Consider the following 23,004-nt stretch of genomic DNA (forward strand, 5'->3'; position numbering starts at 1 on the left):
AGCAGCTGCCGCACAACAGCAACAGGCAGCGGCAGCAGCAGCAGCTGCGCAGCAGGCACAACAGCAACAGCAGCAGCAGGTGCCGCCAAATATGCGTCAGCGTCAAACGCAGGCGCAGGCTGTGGCAGCAGCGGCGGCAGCAGCAGCCGCCCAAGCCCAGGCAGCAGCCAACGCGGCCAACGGAACTGCCGGCAACAATGTGCCGCTGATGCAACAGCAGCAACAGCAGCAGCCGCCGTCGTCTGTTGGCGCCGGCAACGGACCACAGAGCGGTGGCCCCATGAATCAGCTGGGCGGACCCATGGGTGGCATGCCCGGTGGCATGCAGATGGGCGGCGGTGGACCCGGCGGACCCGGCGGACCCGGCATGAATCCCATGCAAATGAATCCCAATGCGACCAATGCCCAGCAGCAACAGATGATGATGGCCGGCAACGGTGGCCCCGTGCCGCCAGCAAGTCAAGCGAAGTTCCTGCAACAGCAGCAGCAGATGATGCGTGCCCAGGCACTGCAGCAGCAACAGGCGCAGCAGCAGGCGCAACAGCAGGCGCAGCAGCAACATCAGCAGCAGGTGCAGCAGCAGCAGCAACAGCAGGTGCAGCAACACATGTCGGGGGCACGTCCCCCGCCACCGGAGTACAGCGCGACCAAGGCGCAACTGATGCAGGCCCAGATGATGCAGCAGACAGTTGGTGGTGGCGGTGGCGGTGGTCCCGGTGGTGTTGGTGGCGTTGGTGGCCTGGGCGGTGGCGTTGGTGGTGGTCCGGGCGGTGGTCGGTTCCCCAACAGTGCCGCCCAGGCGGCAGCCATGCGTCGCATGACCCAGCAGCCCATTCCCCCATCCGGCCCAATGATGCGGCCCCAGCATGCCGCCATGTACATGCAACAACATGGTGGCGCTGGTGGCGGCGGCGGCGGTGGACCACGCGGCGGCATGGGTGGTGTGCCGGGCGGCGGACCGTATGGCGGCGGCGGTGGTGCTGGAGGCGGTGGCGGTGGACCCATGGGCGGCGGCGGACAACAGCAACGGCCGCCCAACGTGCAGGTGACGCCGGATGGCATGCCGATGGGCTCGCAGCAGGAGTGGCGCCACATGATGATGACGCAACAGCAGCAGCAAATGGCCTTCGGCGGACCAGGACCCGGTGGTCCCATGCGACAAGGACCAGGAGGCTTCAATGGAGGTAAGCAGGCGAGCCGCATAAAAAGGATTCATCCTCAGCAGATCTACTTGAAATTTGCTATTTGCTGTTTGTCTACAGAGAATAACTTGAAGTTGAACAAGTCTGTTCCAGGCGTGAACTGTTCAGTTAATCGAATATAGTTGGAAATGAATCGAATATAGTTCAGAGTTAATCGACTTTTGTGCTTGCAGGTAACTTCATGCCGAACGGAGCGCCGAATGCGCCTGGCAACGGGCCCAATGGCGGCATGATGGCTGGCCCCAACGGGCCACAGATGCAGTTGACGCCGGCACAGATGCAGCAGCAATTGATGCGACAGCAGCAGCAGCAGCAGCAGGCGCAGCAGCAACAGCAGCATATGGGACCCGGTGGCGGCGGCAACATGCAGATGCAACAGCTGCTGGCGCAGCAACAGAGTGCAGCGGTCAGCGGTGGCGTTGGTGGCGGCATGATGGCCACCCAGATGCAGATGACCAGCATGCATATGAGCCAGACACAGCAGCAGCAGCAACTGACGATGCAGCAGCAACAGTTTGTGCAGAGCAGCAGCACGACGACAACAACACACCAGCAGCAACTGATGCAGATGACCCAGAGCGGCGGTCCCGGGGGTGGTGGTGGTGGTGGTGGTGGTGCGGGTGGTGCAGGTCCCAGCAACAACAATGGTGCAGCGGTGCAGCAGGCGGCCGGGGTTGTGGGCGTGGTTGGTGGTGGTGTTGGCGGCAACAATGGGGCAACAATTGCCAGCGCCAGTTCGATTAGTCAGACGATTAATTCCGTGGTTGCGAACTCGAATGATTTGTGTCTCGAATTCCTCGACAATCTGCCCGTCGACAGCAATTTCTCCACGCAGGATCTGATCAATTCGCTGGACAATGACAACTTTAACATTCAGGACATTCTCCAGTAGATTGTTCCGGAAGAAGAAGATGAAGAATAAGAATAAGAAGAAGAAGAACAAGAATGTTAAGTTGCGCTCAGCACCAACAACCACCAGCAATTGTTTCCCGTTTTTGTTTGTTCATTTTTGGTTTTTATTTTTGTATATGCCTCTTGTTGTTGTTATTGCCTGCCCCACCCTCAAAGCCCCTCTCCCCCCGCCCCACTGTTTGTTAATTGTGTGAATTTTTTAGAAGCTAAGTTTGATGTACTCTAATTTGAGACTTTACTGTATTATTAGCCGCTAGAGTTGCCCTCCCTTCATAAGTTGCCGGGCAGCAACGGTCCAAGGCGGGCAGACGCTGGACGAAGGCGTGGAGGGGGATGGGGGGCGTGGCAGCGGCAAAACATTCCATACTCAATAATACAAATACATATATATATATATATATATATGTATGTATTCGTCTAAATATATATGCGAAAAACAATTCGGGCTGAGAGCAAAAAGAAGAAGCAAAAGAAAGTATTTGCAAGTACTTTGAGAAAGCAGCAGAAAGCAGAAAGCAGAAAGCAAGCAAAAAGCACACACACACACTTACACACACACACACACACACTTACACACACACACTTACACACACACACACACACACGGAACTTAAGCACTTGTACTTAATGCAATTTGGCCACGCCCATCGCTCAGTCTGCCCGCCCACCAATTTCACTTTACTTAAGCAAAATGCAAAAAGCAAAAACAAATCGAAAAACTAACAAAAAAATACAAAACAAAAAATGAATGGAACCAACAACAAAACTTTTTAACAAAAACAAAAACGAAAAGAAAAAGAAAAGGAAAATTGTACATTTTGTATTGTATTTAATTTAATTTAATTTTTTACAAAAATGCGAAAGTTACAAAAAAAAAACAAAAATGAAAAAAAAAACACAAAAAAAAGAGTAAAAATGAGAAAGAAAACAGACACAAAAACGCAGAAGAGGAAAAAGCAAAAATATATTGGTGATATTTGAATTGCTTGAAACAAAAAACAAAAAACAAAAAAACACAAACAAAAAAAAACAAAACACACTGCAAAATCAAACAAACAAAAAGCAAACAGAAAAACAGATTTAAAAATAAACGAGAAAAGGATGAGATAGAGAGAGAGAGAGAGCGCGAGGGGAGAAAGAGTAGAAGAAGGAAGAAAACAGTTATTATTATTATTGTACATTATTTTTGTGTAACAATTAAGTTTAAATGGAATTTTTAAAAGAAACGCGGAGCAAACAAGCAAGTTAAGCGCAAAACAACAAACATATTTAATATATATATACACCTACATATATATATATATATATATATATATATATATACATATATACGAAACTTATAATTAATTACTACGCGTAGTTTTTGGTAGTGAAAAGCGTGCATAAAGCCCTAAACATTAGTAGTTTGTTAAATAAATTTATATATACACCCCACACACACACACACTCACACATACACTCACACACACACACACAGACAGACAAACATTATATATAGATATAGAGATATATATATATATTCGATTATTGTAAGAGCAGCGCTAACAATTATTGAATTTAGAGTTAAGATCAGCCAGAGCAAAAAGGAAAGCAATCCAGAATGAGAATGAGAGAAATTTAGCTAAATGCGTTCAGGCCAAGTGTGTTACCAAGTGACGCCAAGTGCCACGCCCACAGCCACGCCCACTTCACAAAATGTATAAAACGATTAGCGATTAATGTTTAAGGATACGCCGAGATTCCAGCTATGAAATTATTGTACGACATTTAATTAGCGCAATTCCATAAGTCCATAAGTTAAAGTTTAAAAGTTAAACACTTCAATTCAGATTCAGATCAGTTCAGTTTCAGAGGCCATAGATCCACACTTCCAGATACAAAACAAAAAACACAAAAATAAAAACAAAAACAAATAAAAGAAAGCAAGTAGCAAAGAAAACAGCAGCAGCAGCAGCAGCAGCAGCAGCAAACACATCAAGTATAATGCATACGATCCGAAAGCGGATCGGGAACTCATAGCACACATACACACACACACACATACAAATATACACACAGAAACACACTCGCCTAGAAAACAAACGCGTAGCCCAAAGTATTTAAGCCGCAAAAACAAACAAAAAGCAAAATGAGAAACAAAAACAAAAAACAAAAAACAAAAACTAACAAAAATTATTATTACAATTATTATATAATAAAATACGCGAATTGTAGTTTGTAATTAATGATACGAAACAAATTTGTTTACAAAAAAAGAAAACCGCAAATTATATATTATATATATAGTATATATATATACATTATTATTATTACTATATACAATATGGCATATTATTATTACATATATATATATATACTTACATATACAAGAACATATATATATATATATTTCTATATATATATATATATTGAACACGAGTAAGCTAAAGTTCGGCGTCGGCAAGTCCTTGGGAAGAAGAGGAAGGAGATAAAGAGGCGAGCTGGAAACAGCAGGAAAGATGAAATCCTGAAAAATTACAACTCGCATAAGACAACTCAAATTCGAACTCGAACTTGAATTCGAATTCGAACTCGATATCGATATCAATTAAAAGCAAACAGCTGCCAGCGGCAAACCAAAACTTTAACAATTTACAAACAAAAAACAAAGAAAACAAAAAACAAACAAGCTTCAAAGCAAACGCAAAGCAAATGCAAATTAATTTTAGCTCATAATTTATATAAACAAAAAACAAAAGAAAAAACAAAACAAATCAAATTTGATTTGGATTTGTATTTGTATTTGAATTTGAACTAAAATTCAATTTGATTTGATTTGTTGATAAAGTTTAAGGCCTATTGCAGCATTTTGTTTATAAAGCAACGATTGTTTTTTTTTTTTTTGTAACTAGCCAAAATTTTTTTGGTGCATAAGTCGTCGGTTTGCCGTTTTGTTTTGTCCTCCAGGATGTGCAACAAACCTTTGTGTCCAATAAACTTGAACATGATCGCATTGTTGGCCCAACAAACAACAAATTTGTAGATTTTCTTTTATTATTAAAGAAACCAGAAAAAAGCAACAAAATAAAATAGTAAAATATTACTTTTGTAAATAAATAAACAATTTTCTTTTTATTTCAAAAGGATTTGAGGTGCCATATAACCATTCAAATATAGATATATATGTATTATATATGATGAAATTGTAGCAACAGGCGGTATCCAATCAGAGCAAAGCGATGCTTGAAATGTGATTAGGCAGAGAGTGTGACAAGCGAATCCTGACTCAGGAGTACAAGGGGCTATCCTTGAGGAATCAAGGAGAGCGCTAGTCCTGGTGAGCTGCCGGGCGGAGTGCCTGAGGCCGATTCTAGCGCACGTAAGCTTTTGAAGAACGTTGTACATATTTTTCATTCATATTTATTGATTTCTTTATACGCATGTTCATAATAATATAATTGCATATTTTATGACTTATAATAAATATATTCCATAAATGTAAATACATGCATTTAATGTGTGTGTGTATGTGTGTGTGTGTGTGTTTGTGTGGGTGGGTGAGTGTGTGTTTTTAAATGTTTGTGTAGGAGTGTGGGGTGTGCTTTTCTTGTTTAACATTATTTTCATTATTATTATTATCATTATTATTATTATTATGTATAGTATGCATATTTATTTGTAATGCTTAACTTGCTCGATATATGTATGTATGCATGTATGTGTGTGTATTTTATTGTATGTGTATTGGTAGTATATATAGAGTTTCACATAGGTAGGACTTGCATGAGCTTTCGACATGGATAATCCCTACGCATTTAACTTAAACAATTAACAAGCTTTCTGGCTAAAATATGCATGGATCTGCTATGGAAGGATGGGTAGGGGACATGTATGGATCTAAACCAATTTACAAATAAAATTAGCAACTATTGCGAGAACTAAATAGTGTGATAAGTCTAATTAAAAGCTAGCTTTGCCAATATATATTCTTTAAATTGTATTCGTGTGTGTGTATGTGTGCCTGTGTGTATGTGTGTGAGTGTGTGTATGTGTGTGTGTGGGGCTATGTTCAATAACTTTTCAACACTTAGACGCTAGTGCAAAGGTGCGGCCTGCCAATTCTAAATGTTTAAATATTACGATTATTATTATAATTATGAATTATTTGCGACACCGTTTTTGTTTTGTTTTGTTTGTTTGTTTTAACAATGTAAATGCCTTTGCCTGTTTTCCATTAGTTGAGTTTCGTTTCGTTTTGTTTTTTATTTATTATTAATTGCTAGTAATCAATGTTAAATGTTGCACTGTGGCACGTACTAATATGCAATAAAATCAGCCTTAGTTATAATAATTGTTACTCGTGAATACGCGTTTCTATAAGTTGCTCGGGTCTATTTCAATATATTTGCGGCAAGTGCTTGCAAATACTGTATCTGAGAACCTCTTTCAATATTATTATTTCTCTTCATATTTTTTGTTGTATGTTTTACTTTGTAATACTTTCGCAAGTTAAAGTTTCTCTCTAAAAAAAACAATTATACAAAAAAAGTTTTAAAAGTAAAAACCTGTAAATTTACTAGCAAATATTTGCGACATCAATTTTTGCGATTATAAAATTCGCCGCTCAATGGAATTGCATTAAATGTGATTTTTAAAAACGCGATTAATTCGTAATTAGTTAGTTAATTACTCCAAGTAATAAGTAAATAGTTTTACTCTCTTTTCTTTACTATGTGACTCGACTCGACCATTCTGCTAAATGCGCCAATTCAAATTCTAGTATTGTTATCAATTTAATGTCGTGGGACTTTTTCGGTTTTTCTATATAAAACGTACACTAAACTTTAGTTTAGATTAGATGTGAGTTTTGAATGTTTGTTTTCTTTTTGTTGTTGTGCATTTGAACGAATGAATAATAATGGATGGATACTGAAGAAATGCACTTGAAGAACTGCAACTAGCCACTCTTTAAACACATTCCGTACTTAATCTAAATATTAACTAATATTTCTGTATTGGCCATTTGCTGTGGCAATAATAAACATCCATTTTTCTATTAACTATTTCCACAACAAATGCGACCATTTTTTTCCTTTTCTTTTTCTTGTGCAGAGCTCGAAAAGAAACTGAGCTGATTAAATTGGCAATTTAGCTCAGTTTGCTTTCAATCAACTAAGTTTAAGATTTACATACATATTTATAAAGATTTATAGTAACGGTTGAGCTTTACTTAAATATTGCAATCATGTTTGGGGATGCTCGATTCAAAATATATCGAATATTTGTTGTTACTTTGCTGCGCATACCGCCGCTTACATAAATTTATATCACACGCAATAAATATAATAGAAAATAATAATATATATCGAATATTTGCATTTCGAAATTAAACAAAACAAATTAAAAAACGTTCTCGTAATTATTTGATAGCTTTCGTGTTTTACCCAACTTTCCTTTCCACTAATATACATATAGAGGGCAAAATAAGTATATAATTCGAAATTAAAAACTTATTGCTGTTGGTGCGCATTTCTCTGTGTGTGTGCTGGGTGTGTGAGTGTGTTGGGTGTGTGATTTTCGAGTGCAGCTATTCGTTGTGAATGGCAATGACTGTTTTTTATTATTGTTTGGATTTCTCTTGTTTTCTTGTCGTAAGACTAACTAACGCTTTAACGATTTGGCAAATGATTATTTATCGATTAGTTATCGATTGCTGGTGCTTAGTGCAGCCTATGCTGATTGGCCTTGGGCATGGCGCCAACAATGCGCACACGCCCCAAGGTGCCCACTGCGCCAGCGCCAGCGCCACCAGACAGCCGCTGATGTTGCTGCTGTTGCTGCTGCTGCTGTTGCTGCTGCTGTTGCTGCTGCTGTTGTTGCTGCTGCAGCAATTGCAGCTGCTGCTGGTGACGCTGCTGCTGCTGCAGGAGCTGTTGTTGCTGTTGCTGCTGTAAATGATGTTGTTGTTGTTGCTGCTGCTGCTGTTGTTGTTGTTGCTGTTGCTGTGGATGATATTGCGGCGCATGCTTGGCATCGTTGCAATCACAAAATTGTGGCGGCGGCGCCAGCACAAGATTCTCGGTGCACAGCTGCTGCATATTGTTGTTGCCCGGCGCAACAGAACCAGCAGCTGCAGCAGCAGCAGCAACGGCAACAGCCGAAGGCACTGCCACCAATTGGCCGCTGGGCAACATGCCCACAATATGCGTGGCCAACTGTTGCTGCTGCTGCTGCTTTTGCTGCTGAAGGTGTTGCATATGTTGTTGCTGCTGCTGCTGCTGTGGTTCGCCATCGCTGTCGGCGGCCTCGAGTGGCGGCGGCAACTGCACCAGAGACACGGCTGGGGTGCGTGTGGCGCCACGCTGCATCGCAATTGCTGCCGCCTGTTTGCGTGTGAGCGAATTGTGTCGCTGAAATGCCTTCGCCGGCGGCGATGGACTCAATTCGCCATCGTCGTCATCATCGAGATCGGAGCGCTGCTCGAGCTCGAGGGAGTCGTGACCCTTGTGCAGTTGCTGCTGCTGCTTGGCCACCAGAGCGGCGGTGCTAGCGCCACCACCGGCGGCGGCTGCCTTCGCTTTCAGTATCTGCTGCAAGTGTTGCTGATGGGCCAGCTGTTGCTGTTGCTGCTGCAATATCTGCTGCTGTGTGGCAATCAACTTAATGTTCGGATTCGATTGATGATGCAGCTGCTGCAACTGTTGCTGCTGCTGCTGATGGTGCACATTCGGTATGCGGCCGAGTACCTGTGGACTGGGCACAGATTGTGTGGACTTTAAAACACCAGTTGCTGTTGCTGTGGCTGTTGTTATTGTTGTTGCTGGCAACTTGTTGTTGCTGCTAATTAGTTGCTGCTGTTGCTGCTGTATAACAGGCGCATGTTGCTGCTGCACCAGCTGCTTAACAGTCAGCGTTGTTGTTGTTGTTGAGTTGCTGCTGCTGTTGCTGTTGTTGTTGTGATTGCTGCTGGCATTGTTGTTGATGTTGCTGGTGGACTTTGTTGCCGCCTCATAGGCAGCAGCAGCATTTGCCACATTTGTGCCCGAATTTAGATTGATGATGTTGGTTTTTGTATTTGTTGTTGATGTTGTTGCTGCTGCTGCTGCTGCTGTTGCTGTTGTTGTTGTTGCTGCCGCGCCAATGCTAATGGTCGTCTTGGCCATTATCTTGACCGTTGGCTGTGTGTCGGGTATTGTTTTGGGCTCCTCGACAATAGTTACGCTCGGCTTCTTCTTGATTGTGTCTGTGGGCTTTGTGGCGCCTCCGCCGGTGGCTAACAACAATTCCTGATCGCTGCTAACGCCCGAGCTGCTGTTGTCGCACTCATCCTCACCATGGCCAGCGTGTGCTGCTGCTGGTAGCAACTGTTTCTGCTGCTGCTGCTGTTGCTGTTCGTCTTCTTTTTTGAGGAAGCCATTGGGCGAGGACTTGGAGGTCTTCAGATTGCTGCGGATGCGCTGTATTTCATCCACGGACAACGAATGCGAAATCGAAGCACCCGAACCAGAACCAGAAGCAGAACTGCTGCCACTAAAGAAAGAGAGAGCAAGGAATGAGTCTCGTTGGATTCGAGTCCAGTTAATCATTGCTAGCAATTTATTGCAACTTACCTGGCCTGGCTGTTGCCACTGGTTTCCGGCACATCGAACAGTGCAATTTTCTCGTTGAGCTTCGTGTTGCGTGCAACGAGTATGGAGTTCTCATCCTCGCCATCCGATTCGCTGCAGCTGTAATCTGGTTCGGGTATGGGCGGTGCAGAGCAACCACCAGCAGCACCAGCAACTGTTGCTGCTGCATTAGTATTGCCATTCGCCTGTTGCTGCTGCTGTGCTGCTGCTGGCGGTGGTGGCGGTGCTGGTGGCGATTGAGGTGCAGCTGTTGACTGCTGCTGCTGCTGCTGCTGCTGTTGTTGCTGTTGTTGCAGTTGCAATTGCAATTGCAGCTGTGGTGCCGCATAATGCGAGGCAATTGCGTTGCCAGCAGAGGATTGGGCACGCAATTGGGTTGGCGCCGCATATTGACTGACATGTTGTTGTTGTGGTTGGTGTTGCTGTTGTTGCTGCTGCTGTTGTTGCTGTTGCTGCAACTGTTGCTGTTGCTGGTTGTCCTTTGTGTCCTGCGCCTGTCGCAACTTCCAGGCCATCACATTGCGCAGCTCCTGCGGCGAGGCATAGATCTTGGCATTGGCCGCCGGATTGAAGCTACTCTGGACGCCATCGATGGCCGCCGAGGTGACTGCATCGTTCTCCGTGCGCTTCTTCAGTTTCTGTTGCAAGGATATTGTGCTCTCGTATTCGGAGACGTTGCTGCGCGTCTCCACCTTGACCACCTGGCCAACGGGCGGCGGCGGCGGAGGATGATTGGGTGGTGGAAGTATTGCAGCAGCTGCAGCCGCTGCGGCAGCCAGTTTGCTCTCCTCCTTGTTGTTGTTGTTGCCGGTTGTGTTGAGGCGCTGCAGCGAGGCATGCAACGTGGCCACATCGTCCTGCGAGTGATGCCCCTTGCCCACCGCCTGCCAAATCGACGAGGCCGAGCCATGCAGCTGCGGTCCATGCAGATCGGGTGTCGAGTGGAAGCGCTTCAAGTCGCGACCAACTGTTGTACCATTGCCCACTGTGGGCGTGGCAACGGGCTTACCACGTAGCGTGCCACTGCCATGCTTGCTCCTGGCCGTCTTACGCTTCATCTCGGCGACGCTGCCATAGACTAACGGACCCGCTGCTGTTCGCATGGGCGAACCATTGGCGGCGGGGGGCGTGGCCGCACCACTATCCGTGCCCGACTGGAAACGGGAGCTGGTCATCATGGTGGCGTAGCGACTGGACGCACTCGAGGCACTGCCCTCGCCTTGCTGTCGCTGGAACAGCTCCTCCAGCTCGGCAGCTGTGATCCGGCTCGAAGTGGGTCGCGCCTTAATGCTGGCCGTGCGCAGCTGGACAGGTGTGCCCGGATGTGTGGGAGTTGGCGTCGCAATCGACTCCACCGAATTGGATTTGGTATGTGGCACCTGCTCATCCTGCTCCTTTTCGCCGCCATTCTCCAGGCCGGCGACCATTGACTTGGCTCTGGCACGACCCACACTCAACGTGGTCTTCGGATCACGTCGCGGTGGCATCGGTGCCATGCGCACGCTGCCGCCGCCACCACCAGCTCCACCAGAGACGGAGCTGCCACTGGCATGGCTGCCCGGCCCCATCATCGACATCTTGCGCGGCAACGTGGCGCATTGGCGGTGGGCGCTTTGCGGTGTGCTCGGTCCACTCGACAAATGCTGACTGCCACCGGCACTGCGTGCACCACCACTGGGCAAGTACTGTGCACTCGCCTGCATTTGGAGCGGAAACTGGGGTGAGACGACAGTCATGTTGACCAGTGCGCCCGCGGAGCGTATCATTTCGACTACCTGCTCGTGCGAAGCGGCGCTCACATCCTCCCCGTTGATGGTCAGCAGGAAGTCACCGGGACGCAAGCCGGCCATGTCGGCAACACCCCCAGGATCCACATCGTCCAAGTACTGGAGTGCCGGGAAGCGCTCGGAGGGACGCAGTTGCATCAGCTGCGAACTGGCCTTGGCACCGCGCAAAATGAATCCAAATCCGCGCTTGGCTCGATGCAACACCACCGAACGCGGAGCGTTGTAGGCACTGCAAACAGTTTCAAGTTTAATATGGAGATAAATGCAGAAACAATTTTAGAGTGATTGTTTTTCTGAGTGTAATCAGCTACTTACCCCTTCTTGATGCGTGGCGCTGTTGCGCTGCTGTATTGTCCAATTGTGTGGCCGCCATTGTTCTCCGGCTGATGCTGTTGCAGCTGCTGCTGTGGCAGCTGTTGACAGGAGCCATTGCTGGTCATGGAGAGCGAGGGCGACTGATGCGGCTGCTGGAGCAGTGTGCTTGAGCTGCCCGAGTGGCCGCCCAGGCTGAGCTGGGGGGAGCCCTGGTAGGAGGATTGCTGCGGCTGCAGTGATGGTGGTGCCACCATCTGCTGCTGCTGCGGTGCTGGTGGTGCCACCATGCCTGTGCTTGCCGTCATCACATTGGTGATGTGTTTCTGTCGCAGATTCACCTCCTGGACACAGTCGGCGGGGAAGAAGCCCGACTGATTCGTGCCACGGACATAGCCCTCGAGGAGGCCGCAATCGGTGCTGCCAACGACTTCGATGACATCGCCCGGCTGCAGCCGGATGTGACCCACTGTGTTGCCCGCATAGGGTTCCATGCACACCACTGTGGTGCTCGGATGCCCAATCGAGCAGGCAGCCGAATCCGAATTGGTTCCCACGCCCGAAGAGTCGCTAATTATGTCGCTGGTGTCGCCCAGCGATTTATCTGTTTTGGGATTGCAAAAAAGCAATTTAATTAGCCAATTGATTTGATTCACAAATGATTTATCTGATCAGATGTTGGCCAGAGAATACAGAATGCCACAGAGACAACATTTAAGATGACGATAAGCATGCTGTGAAATTGGAGCAGTTGCTGGGCAGGAATGGAAAGCGGGGAGTAAGGAGGGGAGAAGCACAAGAAGCAATACGAGCGAATGCGATGAATATATCTATTATATTAGGTATGATTTAAATAGTCACGAATCACACTTTCGAGAGACTCATTTAAGGAATGAATCACAACACAAAAAAGTGTTTCTGCTTAGTTTGAGAAACTCATTTCTAGACTACTTAAATCGATTAATCGATTAAATTTATTTAAATGATGATTCAATAGATAATTTCTAACGCATACCTTGATTCTATATCAATCTCAGATAATTTTCCAAATGATTGACTTAAGCCATTCAGCTGAGTTGTTAATGGCTCATTTATAGGCTCATGACTATTAATATATTGTGAGTATAACAAATTTACTAATTCCAAGTGAATTATAATGGTTTATCGATTGCTTTTGCATTGCTTCCCATAATAGACCCATTAGACATGCTCTCATGTGGGTGATTTGTAGTATAAAACCAAAACTAATTTCACTTATTTAACTAAAACTAGGCATGCTTAGTGATAATTTAATGGATGTCATACTTAACCTCGTGAGTTGAATTTATATATATATACATATATAAGTATATTAAGAGTAGAGAATATGTCCAGTAAAACATAAAATGTAATTTAATTCAAGTGTAATTGAACTTATAAAGGCGAAATCAGTGTAAAATTATTGTTTGATTGATTGATTCATTGATTGACTGATTACCTGTGACAATGCTGATGTCGTCCTCGTGCGAACGATGTCCCGACGAGCCCTCCGAGAGGCTCGAGCTCGCCGAGCTGTAGGCGCCCAACATATGCTCCGAGGGGCATGGTGACGGCGGACCATGCAGCTGCTGCAGCTGCTGCAGATGCGGCTGCTGGTGGTGGTGCTGGTGGTGTGGGTGGTGCATTAACTGCAAATGCTGATGCTGGTTCTGATGGTTCTGATGGTGCAACTGCTGCTGCTGTTGCTGTTGCAGCTGCTGGCGCGAAAGTGTGCCCATCAGATTGACACCTCCATTTACGGCACCACCAGCAACGGCACCACCGGCACCGGCACCTGCACCACCCAAACCACCGGTAGCCGCAGCAAGCAGCACAGCGCCAGCTGCCCCATTGGCCGAGAGCCAACCGATGCCGGAACGCCGTTTTGGATTGTAGCGCGGTGGTCCCCGATAGGGCACTGCATAAGTGTGAGTAAGGATGGTATTCGCTATGTAAGTATTTGCTCATCTGTGTGTGTGTGTGTGTATGTATGTGTGTATGTCTATGTGTGTGTGTTTTGCTGTTGATTTTGTTGGTGTTGTTGTGGGAGTTTTGTCGGTTTGGCAGTCGGGCGCTTAACAGCTGAATTTATGCGTCGCGAGTTGGGGTTCTTTTTTAAGGGATGAGCGAGGATTGTTACACATTTTTGCTGGCAATGATTATGGGTTTTTTATGCTGTAATTTTTTGGTCACATTTTGTTGTTGCCAAGTTGCCTGCCCAGCCAATTCCAGAGCTGAGCAAATCTTCAATAAAAATCCTTCCATTGCTCAACTCTGGAGTTGGCGACTCGACTCTATCTAAAAGTTGCTTTTAATATATGTTGAGGTATTAGGAGCAAATAAACCTAAGACCAATTTAGCTGCTAACCTAGGGGAGAACTAACCCTTAGTTTGGATTGCATTTGGGATTGGTTGGTTCGGATTGGATACACACTTAACACTTTAGTGGTTACTTACTGTACTTACTGCTCTTTGCATGGTGATGGTTAGTTAGATCGACCGTAACACAAAAAGCAAAACAGAGCAAAAACAAGGACATTCTAGGAATGACCAAATTAACAAAACAAACTCGCTAAACATATGATTTATAGATAATGGTATTTTATATATATAAATATATTTTGATGATGATTATAAAAACATGTAACGTGTAACAAAACATTGAACAAGAGATAGAGAGATAGAGTCAAAGATAGCGATAGAGGTGTGTGAGATAGAGAGAGAGCGAGACAAATGAGACAAAGAACGAGCAAATATGGAAACGAGTTACAGTTACGATTAAGAGTACTATATATAGTACTATATAGTATACATGTATATATATATATATATATAGAAAAAGATGTCAAGCAACAAATGCAAAAATATGCAAGGCAATTTTACATATAGTTAAAATCTTTTGTATATATTGTTATAGCCAGAGTAAATATATTTTACGAATATTTTATGAATGAATTAAATGGCAGAGACCTAAATGATGAAATGTTTCAATGATATATGATTGATTTTCGATATGAACTGTTTTGGCGTGTCTGAGTCTGAGTGGGCGAGAACTAAACATTTTGATTGGGAATATCGGAATATCGGGACTAAAGGTGATTCAAAAATAATTAACCAAGTACAGTTTGTGGAATTGAATCTAACACATGGAAGTATCAATCAACTATAGTTTGAGTAAATTAAAACCAAATTGTGACAAAAAAAATGGGAATAATCGAGGGGGGTTTGGAGAGTATGAGTAAAAAGTACGATGTGATTATGTCAAAATGTCGAGTACGAGTAGTCGATTGGGATTTGTAGGTCTATGAGTACCACGAATATGTTGATATCAGCTCAAATGAATCAAGAAGTGATATCAACATGCCCGACAGTTTGTGTTGTGAATGCGAATGGAATGTTTTGTTTTGTATGATTGTCTTCGATTGGCTCTCGTTTGTGGCACTCACCAATTTCCTCGGATTTGTAATTCTCAATGATTTCGGCCAGTTCCAAGTTCCCAGCGATGACAGCCACCTAAGGGATACATTTAAATATTAGCCCAGATTTTAAATGAATATTATGTTAATATTGAATTTCACTACATAGCAAGCAAGACTACATGAAATAAGTACCAGACTAAGACTACTTGTATATTTATACATATATTATTGAAGTATTAATTGTAATTGTAGCTTAAAAGTGTCAATTTTGTAATTTGGAGATTTGATTTCGATTGGTTTTTGTTTTTAAATACCTGATAGGGAGTTTGGTTGGCAAAGTTCTGGGCACCGCGTTGTGCGCCGCGAAAGAGAAGCATTCTAGCACAAGCCTCTTGGTTGTTAACAGCACAAACATGCAACGGGCTGTTACCGGACGCATTGCGTCCATCCATGTCAGCACCGTAGAACAACAAGTGTTCCAAGTGCTGCACCAGGCCGTGACGACACGCCTGCTCATAATCATCATCATCATCATCATCCCCATTGTTTAATTGAATAGTTAGGCAAGCGTTTTTAAAAGTTAGCCAGAGCAGAGACAGAGAGAGAGATAGAGAGAAAGAGTCATAAATATAAAAATCAATTAGCGAAATTCTCAATCTCTCAAGCCAAAATTAAATTGAATAACAAAAACATCCCTTCACCAGAGATTCTCTCTCTTTTGTTTTATTTTGGGATAGGATCTTTGGGAGGGGAGCGGAGGGCAGCTATTGCAAGTACCAGAAAATATAGTTCTATATCAATTTGGACCGTCACCGACTTACCTGATGCACTTCATTCCAGCCCTGGCTGTCCTGTATGCCCAACGTGGCATGATCGTGCAGCAGACTCTCCGTTATCTTCGCCTCGCACTTGCGTGTTATCGAAATGTATAGGGGCGTAATGCCACGCCCATCGCGATAATTGGGCGAGGCGCCAAGTTCCAGCAGTGTACTGCAATGGGGGAGATATTAATATGTATACGCATAAAGAATATAGACAACTCTACAATCAGAAGAAAAATAGCTCTGAATTTTAGAAAATCACCATGAAAACTAGAAAGTTTTCACTGCTTTTAGAAATAGTTTCTAAAAATAAGAAAAAATACATATAACATCTTCTCCCAAATCGTTTTATTACTCTGAAATACATTGTTTTATTAAAAAATCCAAAGATCCTTTATAAAATTCAGAAACAAGTCATGAAATTTACTGGCTCGGTTTTTGTTTTAGAGTTTATTATTTATTGTGAATTTAACATATCTTTTCAAACCCTGTTTTTCTTTAGAAATAAACTATGTGAACAATAAGGTGAGTTACACTTGGAGTCTGAAGTAAGGCAAATTTCTAAAAAGCAGGTCGACTTTTGTTGCTGTCTGGATACTCACCTGACCGCCTCGAGCGAATCGTGCTCGACGGCTCGGTGGAGCGCTGTGGTGCCATCCTTGGTGCGATAGTCCAGCAGAGCACCGCCATTGACCAATGCAATGAGCAGCTTGTTGGGTTTCTTGCCGCCGGTGGCCACCGACAGCGGTGTCTCGCCGCTGTCCGAGCAATGAAAATTAGGATCCAGTCCTTTGGCGCACATCTTGGCGATCTTCTCTACATGCCCCCCATTGATGCAGTCGAGGAAGCGACGCAGATTGGCCCGTGTGTGCAGAGCCTTCAATTGACGCTCGTCCAGCGTGAGCATTTTATACACACGCCGCTTGTACTTGAGCTGTGGCAAGAGTGAGGATTGTTAGTTGAGATTCAGAGTAGTTAAGGGTGGATGCAACTGTTACCTCCAGATAGCCAACGGGTCCATTGAATGGATAGTCGCCCAGGCGCCGTTCCTCGTCCAGAAATTTGCCCGCCTTGCCATTCGAGGGCGGTGCAAAGAGGCCATAGTTGAAGCTCTCCTTGAGCTCCTGCAAAGAGTACAATCGAAATAGATGAGTGTGGGTATGAGTATGAGTGTGAGTATGAGTGTGAGTACGAGTGCTCGTCCATCAGGTGTGCCATCGACGTGCTCAAGTTGTTCATTTTCATACAGACAAAGGACTTCCTGTGCTGCTCTCGCTAATGAGCGCATGACAACAGCAGCGCCATCTAGCGGCGTCGTCTTCATCGTCGTTAGTCATTGCATTTGTAATTTGCCGCCTTTGCCTTTAAGTGGCAATTTCTTGTTTTAATTATACAAAAATGTTCGTTGGCAAGCAACAAACAACCAACTTCCGTAATCATCTTAAGGGAAACTCTGTCCTCAGTGAGAACTCCTTCCTCATTCTCACTCCCCTCTCTTCACACCTCTCTTCACCCTTATCATATCATATCATATGATATGAGCTATGCAGTCTCAAGTGAATAACTGGCGACATTGCCAACTGCTGCATTAATTATGCAAAGTGCGTGTTATGCACACACATGTGCCTCCCAGCACATCAGAGCTTAGGATTGCGTAGAGTTTGTGGGTTGTTGTATTTGGGTTTCTTAAATCCCATTAGACCAAAAACTCATAATGTGCTTAATGTGATAAATGTGGCCATTAAATTAGTGACAACAGCAAGCGTGAAGTAGACACAGTCCGCATTTGCATCTGTTATTAGTTCACTTTTAAAAATTCTTTGGCTTTGCTTTTCAATGTGTCGTAATTAACTATTTTCTTCCAGTTTACCCGCACATTCAGTTGCTAGCTAATTCTGTCTATATATATTTAAACTAGCTGTAACTCGGCATCTGTAAGAGCTACTTCCGGCTTTCAACCGTTGTTGTTCTTGTTATTGTTTTTGTTGTTGTTTTGTAGTGGCTACAAATCGCAGCCATGAAGCCCTGCTGGCGACACAACACCGCCACCACCACCACCACCACCCACACCCACAACAACACACACACACCCTCAGACTCATCCATCCCCTTTTGGCAGCGCACACATAAATTTCCACGGCATAAACTAAAACGCCCCAAATAGCGGGCATACACTCAGAAAAGATTCGCCCTACATTTTTCTAAAATTTAGAAAAGAATTGTCTAGTTTTGTTTGCTATATGTGTAGGTGGAAGAACCCTTATATTTGCTATAAGCTCCAATATAAAAGTCAAGACAATAAATGTAATTAAAATATGCTTTTTTAGAGGAAGCTTTTCGATTTTGTAGAAAAATGTTTTTTAATATTCAGAAATTATTTCGAAGAGCAAGAAAAACTTTCTAGTTTTCAGGTCTATTTTCTAAAATTGGTAGCGATTCTTTTTCTGAGTGCATCGTGTGCATCGCTCCGTAACCATCCCTCGCGACACGTTAACTGCTTGTGCGCCAAATGGGTTTTATGTTGTCCTCAATACTGCTGCTGCTGGTTTTTCTTCTTCTTTGTGTGCTTGGGGGCAACACCCAACTTGTGCTTCCCTTGTGGCATGCAGATGCAAATTGCAAACACGTCGACTGACTGCGACCTGAAGTTGGAAACGGATTCGGATTCGGATTTGGTTTATACGTATTTTATATTTGTGCCTGTGTTCGACTTGGGATTGGGTTTTGGGGCGACTCTCTGCTTAAAGTCAACTTCTTGGCGCAAATTGCATTTTTATGAGTTTTGATTTCGACATTTCGATCCGTGCGAAACGACCCTAACCCTGGCCCTGGCCCTGGCCCTGAGCGTGAAAGAGAGCGCAAGAGGCAGAGCGAGAGAGAGGGTTGAACTCATTTACAATTTTATTTATTTGGTTGCTCAGTTGCAGGTTGTAAATTCCGTTGGCTGCAATTGAAATTGGACCACATGGAATATACACTCAGAACAAATTTTAAAATTAGAAAAATCCTGATTTTTAGAAACACACTTTAGCATTAATAAGTTGAGGAAAATTCAGGGCGATTTCATTTCAGACTGTACATGCCAACATATACACAATGTATTTGCTGCCCATAAATCAATGAAAAAAAGAAAAGAATAGAAAATGCAAGCAGCTGCGGTAGGCAAGTGTGGAGGGAGGGGCGGGGGGGTGACTTGGTGACTTGGATTTTCCTGTTTGTTGTTTGTTGCTCAAGAGCGTCAGAGTCAAGAGTAAATGTCAATGCGATGCGCACTTGCTGCAAATAAGCGACTTCCTGTTCCAATAAGAAAAGGCAACGCACAATAACGATAGCAACAACAACAACAGCAACAAAATGCATTCATTGATAAATTGTCAAACTGTTGTTGTTACTGTTGCTGTTGCAATTGTTTGCTGCCGAGACAGAACAGATAGCTAGAAAAAGAAAGAGATAGAGAGAGAGAGAGAGAGAGAGAGAGAGAGAGAGAGAGAGAGAGAGATAGAGATAGAGAGAGACGGTCAGCAGCAGGTAAACATACACACAGTGCCAGCAAAAAGTAAATAGCCAGCCAGTTGGCCAAGTTGCGATTGCAATTGGGTCGCAGCAGCAATTGGCGGCCATCTGTTGCAGTTGCTGTTGCAGTTGCAGTTGCAGTTGTTGTTGCCGTTGCCATTCCTCGTAATCTTATTCTATTGCAGCAATTAGAGTTTCGGTCTGTGGCTGCAACTGCAACTGCAACCGCCACGGCAACGGCTTGCGTCTTGTGGCAGGCTTTACATTTATGGTCTCATTAGCGTCAGCATTTGCCTTACTCTAGCTATTTATATTTGTTTTTCCTTCGTTTATATTTTGGCAGCTACAACTACAGTTTGACAGCCAATGCAAATGTGCACGGCCTGTCCAACTTTAGCGTTTCAGTTCAGTGGGTTTACTGTACTGTGACCACAACAGGAACAAACACCCACTGCAAAAGGTATCAAGTAACACAAACACGACTTGACAAAAGTCCACAAAGCTCCACAAATCTGCGAAGAGTTAACTAAATGATAACGGCAAAAAACAAAAGACAAAAGATGTCTAACCGTCCATACAGTGGGCCACAAAAGTGCACATTCTTGGCAAATATATACTCTGGAATATAGATATATACTCAATGGAGTTATTCAAAAGGTGGACTTTGTAATTTTAAAGAGGCTAAAATAAATCAAAAATATTTTATGGGAGAAACTTGAAAGTCCCTCTATTCTTCAAGGTGATTAGTTTAGAAAGCCAAGACGAGTATTATAAATCTCTAAAGAGTTACACTTGACCACAATTGTATCTTATGGAACGATATATTTACATCTGGCTCTGATCCAGGTAGTTTTCCTAACAATATTCAGTACACAGTTCTTCAAATGTTTCTGTTCATAACATTAAGTAAATAGTTCTCTAAAGAATTCTTAGCATACACTTTAAAACTAGCTTCTCTCATTTTTATCATCCCCCAATATTTGACATGTTAATATTTAAATACCATTTCCGGCTAAAAAAAATAAGTTTAATTTACTCGCAGCGCTTTGAACTTGACTTGTGTAAATTTGGCTAGCCATTTAGCAGAAAAAAGAAGTGTCATTTCAAGTGTAAATAAATTAGAATAAATTAGTTAGTTAGTCAAGCACAAAAAGTTAATGGCGGACCAGTTCAATTAAGTGAAAAGAAAAAAGTTAAATATTTATGATGCCTTATTTATGATGGGGCTCAGCCATCAGCGGCCTCCTCAACTGGCCATTATCTAATTATATGTTAGGCACTCCTCTTCACACTGATTATCATAATTCTGCGCAGAAATGCCTTTTCATGGCCAACTGTCATTGCCTCTGCCTAACCCGCCTCCCCCCTCTTAGCCAGCTCCCCCTCCTCTGCCAGCACTGTTTGCCATTGTGCCAAAAGAGCCGAGGGCGCTTTTTACGCTTCGCTCTGCAACATTTTGCGTCTCAAGTTGCAAGCAGCTTCAACATCAATTTATGTAATCTGAACAATACACAGAACAGATGAGAAGAGGATGGGTGAGGAGTGGGGAGGGGGCAGACATGCCTGGCACATCATCTTATAAATTCTGCTCGTTGGCAAAAGATGCCTGTGGTTAACCGCAATGACAAGCAGTGGCTGAGGGGGAAGCTGTTTCGTAGGGGGCACTTTGAATTAGAGTAAGTTCTGTGGCCAAACAATGCGCAGGCGCAGCCACAAAGCCACAGAGCCAGAGACGAGAACCAGCACACACTCAGAGAAAGATTGCACTGGATTTTAGAAGTTCGGCAATGATAAAACTTATTATTCAAAAAATATATTTATAAAAAGCTGGGTTTTTCTTTTAATCGTGAGCCAAAGTCATGTCAATATCGGATCTGCTACGCGATCTGCTAGTTAATGAAAGAAATACAGCTGCAAGTAACCAAAACTGTGACAAAAAATGTGTGCAGCTTTAAAGAGCCAGAAGAGGCGCTTGGCTATCTCACTTCGCATGTAGAGGACATATTCAAAGCTGCTGCACAAGCATCATATCACCGGGGATTGGTTTGCTTACAACTTGCAACTGTTGGTACTCACAACGCCGTGGAACAGCAATCTTCCATACACTTAATTGTGCGAAAATTGGCGAATGGTTTTTCAACAAATACAACAATAATCGTTTATGCCACATGGAATTGTGGAGCGATGCAGCGTTGCAGCTGAAAGTGAGTGCCGATGATGGGACAAGTGAGCTGGAGTGCGTTGGCGTTGCCGAGGTGCTGGATGCACTAGTGAAAGCGAACCAGACAATTGGCTTCTATTCCAATCCGAATCTGCATTCGAGTGTCCAGGGCCGGATAGATCCATATGGTCTAGTTGTGGCGCACTGCTGCGGCACATTACACTCGGAGCACAGATCCGTTGGCGTCTTTGAGTGCTCGTTTGGCCTATTGCGCGATCCGCATGCGTGCAACAATTGGGTGTCGAAAAAGTTCAAGTGCCTGCTGCGCAGTGCAACGAGTCCACTGCCTCTGTACACCCTAACTGAATACGATACACTGCAGTGACACACTGGTCCAGCTGTTACTGACTTAAAGAGTATCGTTAATGTGTGGATATTTATTTAATTATATTTCTATATATATTTCTACAAATATATATATTTAATTTAGAAATAATTTCTAAAAGGAAGAAAAACTTTTTAGTTCTCAAATTCAGTGCGACTTTTTTCTGAGTGCAGCAAGCAGCATCGACAGAGTGTTCGTTATGCCGCCCCAGACTCCAGTTCCAACTGCTGCTTCCGCTTGCTCCTCGCCCCACTCCAATCGCCATGTTGAGTTTGTCAAGCAAGAAACTGGTTTTTCAGTTTCGGTTTCGGCGCTTTGCGATTTAATTGAGTTTTGTGCTGTGCTTTTTTTGTTTTCTTAGCCATTTGGCTTGGGCGCATTCTTGACCATCGTTTTTATTTTGTTTTGGTTCGAGTTGAACTTGGAATTGGGGTTTTTGTCTTTGGAGGCGTGGCAGCAGATCAGAGCAGAGTTGTCACAGCGAGAGATTTTCGTTTTGCTAATTTATGCGTGCATTGGCCCCACAAGAACAAGAACAACAATAAGAGTGCCTACTGTCATTTCATTCTTTCAACTTGATTCCATTTTTTGGGCTGCAGTTGCGACAACGTTGCTTGCCACAAGTAGGAGGTCAATGACGCGTGCTTCGCCTGCAGGAGACAAGCTGTAGAGCTTGCAATAGCAGCATAGAATTCTAGACAAGACACACACAACACACACAATGCAACAGCAACAACAACAAGTTGCAAGGATGGGCCTGGCTCGCTCCTTGTTGTAAGCTGCTGTTCTTAAGGGGCAGGGCCGTCAGTCTTAGGGCCTATGTCTCTCTGTCTGTCTGTCTGTCTTTTTTCGCTTATCATAAAGAAA

At 44.0% G+C, this 23,004-nt stretch overlaps 2 protein-coding genes across 2 annotated transcripts in view; one reads left to right on the forward strand and one right to left on the reverse strand.

The window, feature by feature from the left end:
- Window positions 1-2,661, forward strand: part of LOC6568820 (neurogenic protein mastermind) — a 73,342-nt gene extending 70,681 nt beyond the window's left edge. The window contains exons 7-9 of the mRNA XM_043214515.1: window positions 20-523; window positions 602-1,184; window positions 1,376-2,661. Of these exons, the coding sequence (XP_043070450.1) occupies window positions 20-523; window positions 602-1,184; window positions 1,376-2,094 (1,806 nt within the window). The 3' untranslated portion in view covers window positions 2,095-2,661. The remainder of the gene's footprint in view (window positions 1-19; window positions 524-601; window positions 1,185-1,375) is intronic.
- Window positions 2,662-7,813: 5,152 nt separating this feature from the next.
- The window catches only part of LOC6568843, a 43,052-nt gene continuing 27,861 nt past the window's right edge, over window positions 7,814-23,004 (reverse strand). The window contains exons 3-13 of the mRNA XM_032740829.2: window positions 17,077-17,202; window positions 16,681-17,012; window positions 16,079-16,247; window positions 15,572-15,766; window positions 15,285-15,351; window positions 13,298-13,756; window positions 11,824-12,424; window positions 9,704-11,737; window positions 9,229-9,623; window positions 8,070-9,033; window positions 7,814-7,979 (exon numbers count right to left, since the gene is read on the reverse strand). Of these exons, the coding sequence (XP_032596720.1) occupies window positions 7,814-7,979; window positions 8,070-9,033; window positions 9,229-9,623; window positions 9,704-11,737; window positions 11,824-12,424; window positions 13,298-13,756; window positions 15,285-15,351; window positions 15,572-15,766; window positions 16,079-16,247; window positions 16,681-17,012; window positions 17,077-17,202 (5,508 nt within the window). The remainder of the gene's footprint in view (window positions 7,980-8,069; window positions 9,034-9,228; window positions 9,624-9,703; window positions 11,738-11,823; window positions 12,425-13,297; window positions 13,757-15,284; window positions 15,352-15,571; window positions 15,767-16,078; window positions 16,248-16,680; window positions 17,013-17,076; window positions 17,203-23,004) is intronic.

The sequence above is a fragment of the Drosophila grimshawi genome, unplaced genomic scaffold, assembly GCF_018153295.1.
Source record: "Drosophila grimshawi isolate 15287-2541.00 unplaced genomic scaffold, ASM1815329v1 contig_131, whole genome shotgun sequence".
Taxonomy (NCBI): domain Eukaryota; kingdom Metazoa; phylum Arthropoda; class Insecta; order Diptera; family Drosophilidae; genus Drosophila; species Drosophila grimshawi.